Raw genomic sequence first — 13,668 nt, 5'->3', positions numbered from 1 at the left:
ATAAGACATTAAAAAAAGGCGTACGTTTTATAATATTTGATGGACTGCATCTGTGAACAACAATTTTGAAGATATGCTTAAGGTCAATGTCCTAGTGGAAGGCAAATATCTGGCCATGTTTTAAGTCTGAAGCATGAAACAGGTTTTCCTTCAGTGCTGCCCTGACTTTAGCTCCATCTTCCCATCAACTCTGACCAGCTTCCCCATCTCTGCTGCAGAAAAAAAAAAACATCCCAACATAATGTGTCCACCAACATTTTGCGCTTTAGGGATTGTGTTCAGGGAGATGCATAGTGTTAGTTTCTGCCACTCATAGCATTTTGCAGTTTGCCATAGAGTTCAGTTTTAGTTTTATCCCACTGAAGCGCCTTCTACCACATGTTTGCTTCGTCCCCTATGTGACTTTTTTCAAATATATATATACATATATATATATATATATATATATATATATATATATATATATATATATATATATATATATATATATGTATAAATGGTTTTATTTTTGTTGTTTTTGCAGCACTAGTGGCCTTTATTTTTGTTATTTTTTCAAAGTAGGCAGACAGGAAGTGGGGTAGAGAGGGGGAAAACATGCAGCCTAGATCTCCAGGGTCAGAACTCGAACCTGGGATGGCTGCGTCGCAGACTGAGCTTTCCGTACATGGGTCCCGTGCTCTACCACTATGCCACATGCTATGCAAACAGTATTGCTTATGGCTTTTTCAACAGAGCTTTTTTCTTGCCATTATTCCATAAGGAACGATTTCTGTGAGATGTCCCAAGCTTCAGATATTGTTTTATAACATAAATCTGCTTTAAATTATTAAAAAACTTTAAACCTTGCCTGTTTGGTGTGTTCCTTGCTCTTTCAATGTTTTTTTTTGTTGTTTTTTGCAAATGTTCTCCAACAAACATCAGAGGCCTTCACAGAATGGCTGTATTTATACTGAGATTAAATTAAGCACATGTATTTACTAATTCTGTTTTTTCTGAGGGTTTCTTCTTGCCATGGATTTCAATTAGGGGGCCGAATATGTCACACTTTTCAGATATTTTTGGTAAAAATAATTGAAAACCATGCTTCATTTCCCTTAAATTTTACAACTCTGTACTATTTTGTTATTGTCTATCACATATGTTCTCAATTAAAATACATAAAAATGTTCCCATTGTAAGGTGACAAAATATGAAAAAGTACAGGGGAATGAATATCTTTGTAAGACACTGAGAAGCAGTACCATTGATGGATTTCAAATGCTGTGATTGGCCATAATGTAGCTTTATAGAGAGGTATGGATAAAAAAAATGACACATAAATCATTTCTCCACCAAGCAGTGAGATTCAAGTCTTTTTAGGTTTATACACTCTGTTTTTGGAACTAAATGAATATTCCTGTTAAAGCTTCCTAAACCAGTTTTTGAGAACTCAACTGATCTTTTTGACAGCAACTGTGGTCATCATTTTGTAAAGAGATGTGTGTTAAAACATTTAAGGAAGGACAAAACCACTGTCTTTCCAGATTGAAAGCTGAAAAACATGTATCCCTGGTGAATTTTTTGGTTTCTGCATGTTGTACAGGGTGACTTATCCTTCCCTGCAATATTTGATTCTTCACATGAAAAAGATAAATACTGACTAAATCCTAATGATCAGATAAAAAACAAATTTTGTTCAGTTATTCTTCTCTACATTTTTCTAGGACATTCAGAGATTTAATTATTCTGATAACTGGTGGCATCGTAGCACTATTTATCTATAGCACCATCTTTAAATTATAGCATTTCCCTCTATGTGGTAAATATGTAAAATGTTTCAGGGTTTTTGTTATTTCTTATACAAGCAATAGCATGTTTGGCGCAGTCATTTTTCATCTGTGCATAGATAAACTGTTTTTCAACCAAGTCTGAAAATTCCCTCCCAACCGCTATCTCACACTTGCTCCCAGAAGCATCCTTACAGCTGCTATGACTGACTGCAAACTCATTTATTACAGGTCACAAACACCAAGTGCTTTGTTTAAAAAGGACATCCCACCTCACCCTGCCCCACTCTCGTACAAGTGAAAAATTGACCGGCAAGAATAGCACGCAGGGCACACCGCCTCATTAATTGGAGGCCAGAAGCACCCAAAACATGGCATTGGGGATTTAAGCCACAGGGAGAAGCAGAACGACACATACGATAGATCAGTCACATCTTTAATTCTGCTGCAGCTGTAGAAATTTATACTCGGCACCAACATACAGTGAAGTAGGAAATTTTCCACGGGAATATGTCAAAACTTTGTAAAACCATATTTTACTACCATTGTCTGCCATTGTCTCCAATTGCTTTATATATATATCTAGAGACTGAAATCTTTGCACATTGTCAGTCAGTCAGTCAGTCATTTTCTACCGCTTATTCCATAGTGGGTCGCGGGGGAGCTGGTGCCTATCTCCAGCAGTCTATGGGCGAGAGTTGCTTTATATATATATCTAGAGACTGAAATCTTTGCACATTGTTATTTTCAGAATTGCTCAAAACTCTGTCACACTGGATTATCTGAGAGCATTAATTTTCAAGTCTTGTTGCAGATTCTTTATTCAATTTAGGTCTTGTACTAGGCCATTCTAATATGTCTATGTTTTGATGTAATTTATCTATTGCAGCTCAGGCTGTTTGTTCAGAGTTGTCTTACTGGAGGGTGAACCTCAGCACCAATTTTAACTACCACTGAAAAAGATCCACACAGCAGTTAGTTGCCCTGCCATATTATACTGTGGGAATGATGTGTTCAATGTAATTAGCATGGTTAGATTTTTGCAATATAGCACTTGCATATGGACCAAAAAGTTTAATTTTTGTGTCATTTGGCAACAAATTGAAAACAGGATCTCTTATGCTTTTGTTAAACCATGACTTCCAACTAGCCTAGCCATTCTTCCATAAAGGCCAGATTTGAGGAGTAAACACCAGTACTAGGTCAGCACTAGGGATGGGTACCTTTCACATTTGAACCGATAAGGTACCTTTGCCCGGTACCTGGGAATCGGTATTGGTACTCAACGGAACCAGTTTTCGGTCCTTTTGTGTGTGTTTATGTGGTAATAAATGTTCATTTGTTTAATAATCAAAGCTGAAAATTTTTCAATTTAACATATTTATTTTTCAATATCTAAACTTTAATAAATATATCAAAACAGTATCCAACTGTTTGTATTACAGCAAGCGTAATCTGCATCGCATTTTGAAAACAACTTGCTTTGTTGACTGTAGCAGCGGCTACTAACGTCATTACACCCTTGGGCATGCAATGCTTTGTTCATGTCCAGCATTGAAAATCGCTCACAGTTTTGGTGTACAGCCATGTCTTGTTAGTTCTGAAGTTGTGCTATACTCCCTGTAATGCTTGGGATACTGTATTGTTTTAAAACCTAACCCTGCTTTAAACATAACAAAATAGCTGGGTTTACACACATAATTACTCTATTTATTAGTAAGTAACCTTTGAATGTAGTTGGTTGCACTGGATTTTATTGGGAGGCATCAGAGTAAATGGAAGTAAATACATATGCATATCACACTTTACTGATTTTCATTTGTAAAAACCAAACTTTTGTGGAATTTCCCTTTTATTTTACAATTATGTTCTACTTTGCGTTCTATAATATAAATTTCTATTTGGTTGTGGTGTAACAAAATGCGTAAAGTTAAGGGGTGTGAACACATTTTCATGCCACAGGATATACGCTGTTTTGCTGTGATAAGACTGAAAGACTGGCAACTCTAGTAGCAGTTACTAAAATATTTTCTTTGCTTTAACTTTGTTCTAACCCGTCTTAGAACACCAAAAGTATTTTGCAAATTTATTCCGATGCACAAAATACCAAATCAAGATTTTACATGAAGCTTACATTCTGCTGGCCATATCATTCAAATCCGTCTGTAATTACAGTGTACATGCAGATTAGCCATCAATATTTTAGAGGGGGATTACTAAAAGCGGAAAGAAATAGAGAAGGAAGGAGTTGGTAGAAATCAGTCGTCTAACATACACCCACATACGGAACTGCATGAAAAGCTCGTCTGAAGGTGGAGCTAGTCTTTCATGCCCAAGTTGTCAGCCTATTATCATCCTTTCATATATTTGCCACCATTATTAACTGTGAGCAGGAATAGAAAAAAATAACACAAAAAGTGAGAACAAAACACATCACTCCCATATGTCAGACTGTCTCTTCAGAGAGAAAAGCAAAAAAAAAAAACAGCAGACCTACTGTTATCATCAAACTCTCGTTCTTAGCTGCGGCAGTAATGAGTGTGTCTTAACAAAGATTAGCCATAATTTCCATTGTCATTTTAATGCTCCCACATTATGTGGAGGCTTACAAAGCCAAAGATGAAGGGAGAGGGTGGGCGGAGGAAGACGAACAAGCAGACACTGGAGCAGAGAGAGAGTCTCTGGAGCTTGCTTGGTCTGTCAGTCACCCTCCATCCTTCCAACCAAGCTTTTGCGTGCATGTTTACGGACACAATCAGCGCACGCATAAACACACGTTCACACAGACTACGTATATTCTTCGCGCACGTTGTCACCGCATTTTGAATCTCTCAAAATGTGGTTGTCAAAAAGGGTCGGTGCCTGAAAGCCTCCTGCAGTCTTCCAGCAGGATAGATGGGCTTATTGTTAATAGAGTAGCAGCAACAACAAAAGGGATCAAAAGCTTTGCTAACTGACAGACATACATGGCATGTTCAGTCTGCAGACAACTACATTGTTTAGTGAACATGGGATTGAAGCTTTCAAAGGCCTAGAACATGCCCATTTGCTCCTACTAATGTACTGTAGTGAAAGCTTAGGGTGACGACAATGTGTGTGGTTATATGTGTAAACGTGTGGGAGTTAGTCTTGCCTTGTGTTTGCCAATTTATGACGCGAGCTGGCATCAGTTAGCTCTGACAGCTTTAAGTGGATTCAATTTAAAACAATGTAGTATTTTTAAAAAAAACTATTGCACACAATGTTGCATTTTATTACATTTTTTAAAATGTCCAAACACGGACACAAGTTAAAAACAAACAAAATATGAAGAAATGTGAAATCTATATGAAATCTAATGGTTGGTGTAAACCATGTAAAGGGCATTCAATCTTGAATTGAAATTAACAGAATTGTTCAGATGTGAGACTCTGTGAAGGTAATGTCAGTAATGGTTCCCTTAATTTAGTAGTACAAAGATGTTTTATCAAAGTAAGTTTGTCAGACCCAGCATTTCAGCTGATTTTAGCAATTTAAAACAATTCAAACAGGACATTTCTACATCTATGGGAAATAGACTGCAGATTACCAGACTGTGGATACCACCGGCAGATTTAACTGCTGCAACTTGCATCAATCTTTCAAATCCACTAACACTGCTCTGTATCCCACAAACATGAACATTATCAGATCAAGTTGTATTAAATTTCTAAAATCAGCTAAAAGGGAGAGCCCTGTCTGGAAAAAATAAAACACTGTACTTTAAATCAATTGCCATTGTCCTGTTGCTCATCCAGGTGCCCTTTCCAATGTTCAATACCAACACATCAAAAAACTAAGTACTCGTAAACTTTAAAGTGGGTGTTACAGGCTACTTGCTATAGAAATACCACAGAGAAGCAATGCAAAATCTGTTGAGAACTTTTGATAGTTTGTTAAAATGTGTAATAATCATATTGCTACATGATTTTATCCAAGTGAAAACAGAATTATGCAAATTAGGTATATTCTAAATTCCATACAACTAATATATATTTTCCACCTTCCAACATACTCGTACGAGGTGATTGCTGCAAAGTCAGTGAATCGAGGCAATTCGACTGTGCTGTATTATAATTATGATTTAGCTGGGCTGTATGTAATGGGATCTGAATCTAAAGATATGACTGGATTGTATTGGAATGAATTGGATCTTTTAAACACTGGTTTGGAGTAAACTCAACTCCAATTCATTTCCAATAATAAATGTAAATAAATTTTAATCAGTTTGTGTTACAAAGTGCCTTAAGGTAACATTTGCTTTAAACTGATGCAACATAAATAGGGCTGCAACTAACAATCATTTTGATAATCGATTAATCTGTTGAATATTTTTTTGATTAATCGATTAATATCAGGTAGCAAAAGATGCTTAATAGGAGATTTTTTACATTTGAACCAGTTGAAGCTATAACTATGCCACTTAAGGAGTTCTGGAAAGAGCATATTAACAAAGGTTTTTTATCTTAAATGTAGCATTTTTGGCCTAATTACTACTCTGAGTGGGTTGTTCTTTGAGCAAATGGCATGTTTTAGAGTCTATACACTCCAGTTAACGATTATTCAATTATTAAATTAGTTGGCGATTATTTCAATAATCTATTAATCACGATTAATCCGATTAATTGTTTCAGCCCTAAACATAAACACACTGAACTGGATAGTGTTAGTCCTAAAAGTGAATAAGTGGGATTGTGTTTTTTTCTCCAAATACCCTCCTTAGCCAGGGAGTAAATATGAACCTTGTAGCAATAGTGATGCAGGGACAATAAACTTTCTCAGAAAGATGCAGGTACCTATAGAATCTGCATGGCACTTTCATTATTTGGCTTACCTTCTTGAAATGTTGCTTGCATTAATTATATTGCAACACACAGATAAAAAGCCTAAATGGTTATAGAAACGCTATATTGCACTTTTTCCAACTCCTCTTGAAGGCCAGATGCACATATACCAACCTAATTAAAATGCAACAGAGTTACTCCGTGCAACTAAGGCTAAAGCCCTAACCTGTCCTAACTAGAAGCAGTACATCGTAAAATATATCTAGCAAGACTTTGCTAATGATGTCTGCGCATATGAGGGCTTGATGCACCACCTTATTAATAAAAGACTTTCGTTATTGTGTGAAATAAACATTCTATTTCTAATGTACCTTATCAAATATGCTGTAATCTAACTGCTTTTAAGCCATACTTGAAATACATTTTGAATTCCAACACGATCCTATTAAACATACACATGACATGGCTGTCGCATCGCTCAGTGTCTGACATCGTTCACAGAAAGGATGTTTAATAGCCAAGCTGACAATGATACATGGTGAAACACATGCACATGTATGGCACATTCATAACTGCAGGTGATAAATGAGGGTGCCCGAGTTGGTAAAGGTCACAGAGGATATGATCCAATCATTTCTGGTGGCTGCAGACAGTCTGGTTATGAGCCCATCAACAAGTCAAATTGAAAAACTGTGTGTCCTTTTGTATTCTCACAAATTTAAAAAAAAGCCTTAAGATAACTGTGCTAAAACAATGCATTTTAGAAGTAAGTAAACACACAATATTAACAGAAACATTTAAATTTAATTTTCCGTATTGTATTAAAAATCAATTATACACTCTAATGTCATGGAAGCACTTTTGAGTAGAACGCTGCGTACGTACATCATACTTCAGGTCCTGGGGCAAAATGCAGTTTTGGTCATTTCATACCAGGCTTTTATGGGTATTAAAAGGAGCAATCCACCATGGGACTATTCATACTAATCATAATTCAATTCTCAATGTCTACTGCCAAGGTTCTAAAACTGTCTTTAGCAATACTGAAGACAGAAATCAACTATTTGATGCCAGTGATTTAGTAGTTTAGAACAAATGAGATCTACACAATAAATTAAACTCCCGTAAGAAAACATTTTTGCCTCCCCAGTTCTTTTTTGAGACAACAGCAGAGATTTATACAGAACCCTGTGGTTTATACCATTCTCACATTGAGTCCTGTGTGGATTATTCATTCAGAAAGTTGTGTTTTCAATCATTTTTTTTGACCCTGAATGTAATCCCCAGGGGAGACAAACACAATAAATTACAGTCTGTCTTACTTTTACAAGTCTTGTAAGAAAGAAAAGTGAACAAACATTTAGAGATGAAATTCAAAGATCCAATGGCTTATTTTTAATATGGTTTTCATTCATTCTAAATAATATCAACATTAACATTATTACTAGCCCTGAGGCCTTTAGGGTATTATTTACTCGTACTCGTATATATATATATATATATATATATATATATATATATATATATATATATATATATATATATACATATATATATATATACATATATATGTATATATATATACATATATATGTATATATATATACATATATATGTATATATATATACATATATATGTATATATATATACGTAGGGGACAAAAGCACAAAGGTTCACATTCTATTTCTCAACAGATGAAAGTGAATCGGAACCTAATCAAAGACTGCCATTCTCCTAATATAAAGCCTGGTGTCACCACAGGGTCAAAGCTCCTTTAACAGGCGACAGCAGATATGACTGTAAGAGCGCTTTGTGACATTGCCAAGCTTTGTAGGGCGCTAAATGTGTCACCATTCTTTCGCCTGGCAGTAACTGGCAGAAGAAAACACAAAACAGAGGAGACACCTCAGACTTTGTTGTGGGAGCAGAAAAAAATTAGAAGAGGAAAGGGGAAGAAAAGTAAAAGTCTCCAGTTTCCGCCCAGTTTTTCTGTGCTCAAACCTTAAAAACAGTTTGATATACAATGAATCCAGATCACAGCGGAAATGCCTCATCAATTTCAGCCCAAAATCAGCCCAACAAACAGTGGGTGCAGCCATGAGATAAACACTGAAACAACTGAAATGTTCTTTATCTTTTCAATCAGATGAAGGAAGCAGCAAATAGCTGAAGGCTGTAGTAATGTTTTCTACTGGGGACAAATCTACCTTAGAATTGAGCGAGGTAGGCCTCACTGTGTGCAGTGAGAAGCAGTTTATTTCAGAAGACCCCTCTATGACGGACTGTGGGTGAGCTGGGCTCTCTTAACAATAGTCAGGAGGAAGGCAGAGTGCCGAGAAGGCTCTAACTCTTGGTCCAGACGTGGAAAAGTTTTACAGGAATATTCCAGATGCGCAATGGGCCAGAAGATTTTTAAGGAACTGCCTCCACCCCAGGGAGAAACGTTCAACTTTATGTTGAGAAAAAATATGGACCAAAAATCAATAAATTGGTTAAAATATAAAATTTTCTGACAGGGGGCTCGTTCAGCTCTAAAATATTAAAATTCATTAATTTTAGTCTGTAGTTTTGATCATAACCGCTTACTAATAATAACCCACATTTTAGTTTTTATACTACTTAAGACCAATAAAAACAAGGATTTGTGATATAAAAGTGTTATGTTACATCGTACACAATAATCGGTAGGACTGCTGACTTAACATTTATTTTACCGACAGTAAGAAAGTCACTAAAACCCTCACAAAGAGAATAAGAAACAAAGTGTATCTTCTTAAAAAGCTAGTTCACAGGGTCTGTATCCAGGCATTTCATGGATAGTTGAGTGGCAGGAAAACATGCAGTAGAAAAAGGTGCAGAAATAACAGGAATGAGAAGTTTATAAAGCAAAGCCAATTCAAGAGTACTGAATTGTTACTTATAAGTCCAAAGTCTTCAGATTAAAGTTAATTTTGCATTTGATTTAGAAATCAAGGTCTCAAAGTTTGGAAGCAGAGTGGACAAGCACAGAACCCAAGCTGCTTGAGGTTCAGTGTGACGTTTTAACAGTCATTGATGATCTGGGAATCCATGTCATCTGTTGGTACTAGTCCAGTGAGTTTTATCAAGTCAAAAGTCAGTGTAGCTATCTACCAGGAAATTCAAGCTTTATGCTCCTTTCTTCAGACAAGCTTTCGGAAGATACTGATTTCATGTTCCACCAAGACTTGGCACCTGCCAACACTGCCATAAGTACCAATTTCTGGTTCAAGGACCATGGTAATTTACCCGGCCTAAACCCTATGGAGAATCTATAGGGTAATGTCAAGAGGAAGATGTGGTTGGCAAGTTGTTTTAAATAAGAACAATTAGGTCATATTGCCGGGAGGAAGCCCAGAGGAAGACCCAGGACATGCTGGAGGGACTATGTTTCTCGATTGGCCTGGGAACGCCTTGGGATTTCCCCGGACGAACTGGCCCAAGTGGCTGGGGAGAGGGAGGTCTGGGTCTCTCTGCTTAGGCTGCTGCCCCCGCGACCCAACCCCATATAAGCGCAAAACAATGGATGGATGGATAGGTCATGTTGCACTTTTCTTATAAATTATACCATGGTAGTTGTAGTACAGATTATTATACATTAAGGATCTCATACTATACTTTTATTCTTTAAATAAGTTATATTATAACATTTTATTATATAATTAATTCAAATTTAGTTGTGTTAAAAACAGTAAACAACAAGGATCAGGCAAAGGCCAAATAAGGTGTCCCAACAAGATTCAGCTTATAGGGCCTCAAATAAATGTGTGCTGCCTCTGCTGAAAGCTCCAGGTTATTTGTGGAAATAAAATTGCCTGCGCGATTAACACCAATTAAAAACAGAAGTCCATAAAAGGTGCCACTTTGAAGACTAAAAACACTAAAGCAACAGAAATAGTGAAGGATTTTACATTAATTTGGCATTATGGCTCATTAAGAAAGACAAACGCTTTCATTAAAAGCAAACCTCAAAAGAGCAAAAACCTTTTTGAGACAAGCGCGTGGGCGTGCAGTTCACCGCACTCCTAGGAACTCGTTCGCGCGCGTGTTTGAACGAGCTCACGTACGGGCGCACACGAAGGGAAATTGCCTTCTCCTTTTTTTCCAACAGACAGAACTTAATCCGCGTTTATGCCAATTCTCGCACTGATATTTGTATAATCCGCTCTTCCTGCGTTTGTCTGCAGCTCTCTTTTGTGCCGCCCTTACTTTTTTGCAGAACGCATTTACATAATTTGGAGCTCTGCTTTACCATGAAAGTGAATTACTCTCATCTTCCTCCTCCTAATCCTGGGTTCCGCTGCTGGAACACGGGTAGGAGAAAATTCTCATAATCTCTCACTTATTCCAATTTAATATATGCTTCTTACTTCACTTGTTTGTACACAAGAAAGAATAACATTGAGAAAAAAACCAACGAGAAATATATATATATATAATAACTTATTAGCCCTGAGGCGTTTATGGTATTACTCAGAGTGCACCATATTAAAAATAATTCCCGAAATGTTAATTGTTTAAAAAGCTTAACATTTCTAAAACTGCTTTAAGACAACGAAAGACATTTCCAAAAAAATAAATAATAATCACAAAAACAAAGTAAGAAATTGACATTCCAAATTATATAAATCTATGTTCCGATTATTCAGTTAGAATAATTAAATTGTTTATTATTTATATAACTGATTGTTTAATAAATACATTTAATTCATAATTCATTCTTACTTAATAGTAAATCTACAAACAGCCAGCAGAAAGAAGCAAATTAACTTTTTTTCATGTTTTTCACAGCTATTTTATTGCAGTCCAAGCTCGATTTTTCTGGTTTTTATCGAGTACATCAGGAATATGCATCCTGATGACGATGCTTAAGCCAATTTCCTCTCCATCAGGAGCACATCACCGGGTGCACTTTATGCCGCCCTGTGCGTAAAGAGAGTCATTGCACTGTACAAACAGTACTTCCACTGTCAGAGTGGAAGCCCTGCATGAGCGCTGAAATACTGGCTGTCAACATTATGCCTGAGGGAAGCGGGGAGAGAAAGAAAAAAAGAGGAATAATTTAATTTCACGATCGTGAAAGAGAATCAGCCTAGTTGTTTATGCCGATTAAAAGGCTACATATTGGTGGGCGGCTGAAAGAGCAAAACACTAACACAACATGGGACCCCTGAGAGACAATCAATGCAGGAGTAAGTTGCGGATGTCCTAAAAGCCTGGAACACGCTTGCGGAGCGGAGCGTAAAGCGGCTACATGCGCAACCTGCTGCCCTGCGCACACTGCTTCAATTAATTAGAAAACAACAAAGACTGGGTCGCAGCTTAAATTATGCTGTAAGGGTAGAACGCAGTGTCAGGGTATCAAAGCAACTTCAGCGGCAGTTGCGCATTTGACAGCCTGCATATCCACAAGAGCAGTAGCAACTTTGTCCATTGCTGCGCATTTACTCTGCGTAAAAGGACGCATGTGACGGACATCAAATGCCCTAATTTCAACAGTGTGGCTTTGTAAAAGAACAGCAAGTCACTCGGTTGGGTTTATCACAAGTAGCACACATCTACAACCTGCCATCTGCTCAGACCGACACATGCGCTTCAGCGGAGCAGAAAGAAACCGATGGCTGTTGTTTCAGATCAAATGAAAATATTAACATGTATTGTTGTTTAATGCGTAACAAAGAACCGTACTGATAAGGGGGGTGGGAAGTAAACACGTTGCTGCTGCTGCGCTCGGCGCGCACTTACCAGCTCCACGGAGTCACCGGGAAGGGGGGGCAAGCGCTTGGCTTTTACTCACCTGATTGTGGAGAGCCGACCCCAAACAAGACGCTCGTCAGGAGAAAACCGAGGCAACACAGGACAGACGTTGGCTTCATTGTTGTGCTAGGCAGGTATCTCCAATTAAATTCACATGTCCGGCGAAGTATCCCTCAATCACAGCAAGGAAGGGTGAATCGGATTGCGTTTTTGACGGCTCCTCAGACTGCGAGTTTCTGGGCACTTTGTGGCTGCTTCTGAACAAGTTTACAGTTTGTCCAACTGTTCTTTGCGTCGTCTCTTTTGCGCCTTCTGGCTGAATTTGTGACTGACACGAGAACAGAAACTGTGGAAAATCAGCTTCTACCTCACGCTCTGAAAAACAAAAGCTTGCCAAAAAAAATGCGTATAGCACTGTACTCATGCCATTACTCCCAGACTTAGACACAATATGCAGCTGCAGACTCGCAGTCTCCAGACACACCTCCAAGTCCCCTGAACTCCTCCCACTCGCGCCCTGATTGGCACAGGTGCCCGACGATCACCCCAAACTCCACTAGACTCCAGCCTGGTGCGCCGTTCAATTGGTTGGCACAAGACGCCCGAGACCCCCACCCCCCACCGTCCCCCACCCCGAACTCTTGCATCGGCTGTGTTGCACCTGTCACACTGAACACAGCAGAGATAAATTCTGCAAGAAGGATTTATTGGTATCATAAATAAAATAGAGCTGACTACTACTTATTTGTGGCTTATTTGCGCTCGGGAAGACCTTATCAGGATCCGAGAAGATATAGGTTCTTTTTGGAAGTGTCCATAGACTGGGCTTTTCTTGTGGAGCAGTAAAATAAAAGGATATAGAACTAGAACAGATTTAATTAACAGTCTTGCTTAATTTATGTGCAGTTCTTTTGGGAAAGGCTTTCCTCTTCATTTATTTTCTGTATTTAAAGCCTGATTATTGCAAGAAACTTATTTTGACCGCAACATTTTGAACATCCAATGTTCAAAAAAGACGTAATTCAAGGCAAAGTTATCAGATTACATTATAGTTCATGGCAAAACCTATGTTAAAATATTTGAAAGTTATAAACCAATCAGTCTCTTAATCTCAAAATCAGTTTAAGAGATATTTATTTTCCTATCCAGAGAGGTGACTGTGGCTCAGTGAGGAGAGTAGTCAAATTGAAAGTTGTGGGTATGATTTCAGCTTCCTTCTGTTACATGTTGATGTGCCCCTGAGCAAGGCACTTGACCTCAAGTTGCCTACCAATCTGTGTATCGGTGTGTGAATGTGTGCACATTTGTGAGTGGGATTGGGTGA

The 13,668-nt window shown here is 37.8% G+C and overlaps 1 protein-coding gene across 1 annotated transcript in view; it reads right to left on the bottom strand.

The window, feature by feature from the left end:
* LOC124871474 (receptor tyrosine-protein kinase erbB-4-like) overlaps positions 1 to 12,794 on the bottom strand; it is a 473,669-nt gene extending 460,875 nt beyond the window's left edge. The window contains exon 1 of the mRNA XM_047370794.1: positions 12,385 to 12,794. Within this exon, the coding sequence (XP_047226750.1) occupies positions 12,385 to 12,463 (79 nt within the window). The 5' untranslated portion in view covers positions 12,464 to 12,794. The remainder of the gene's footprint in view (positions 1 to 12,384) is intronic.
* Between the last annotated feature and the right edge of the window lie 874 nt (positions 12,795 to 13,668).

Source organism: Girardinichthys multiradiatus, chromosome 7, assembly GCF_021462225.1.
Source record: "Girardinichthys multiradiatus isolate DD_20200921_A chromosome 7, DD_fGirMul_XY1, whole genome shotgun sequence".
In the NCBI taxonomy this organism is placed as follows: Eukaryota; Metazoa; Chordata; class Actinopteri; order Cyprinodontiformes; family Goodeidae; genus Girardinichthys; species Girardinichthys multiradiatus.
This window is presented reverse-complemented; position numbering and strand designations above follow the sequence as displayed.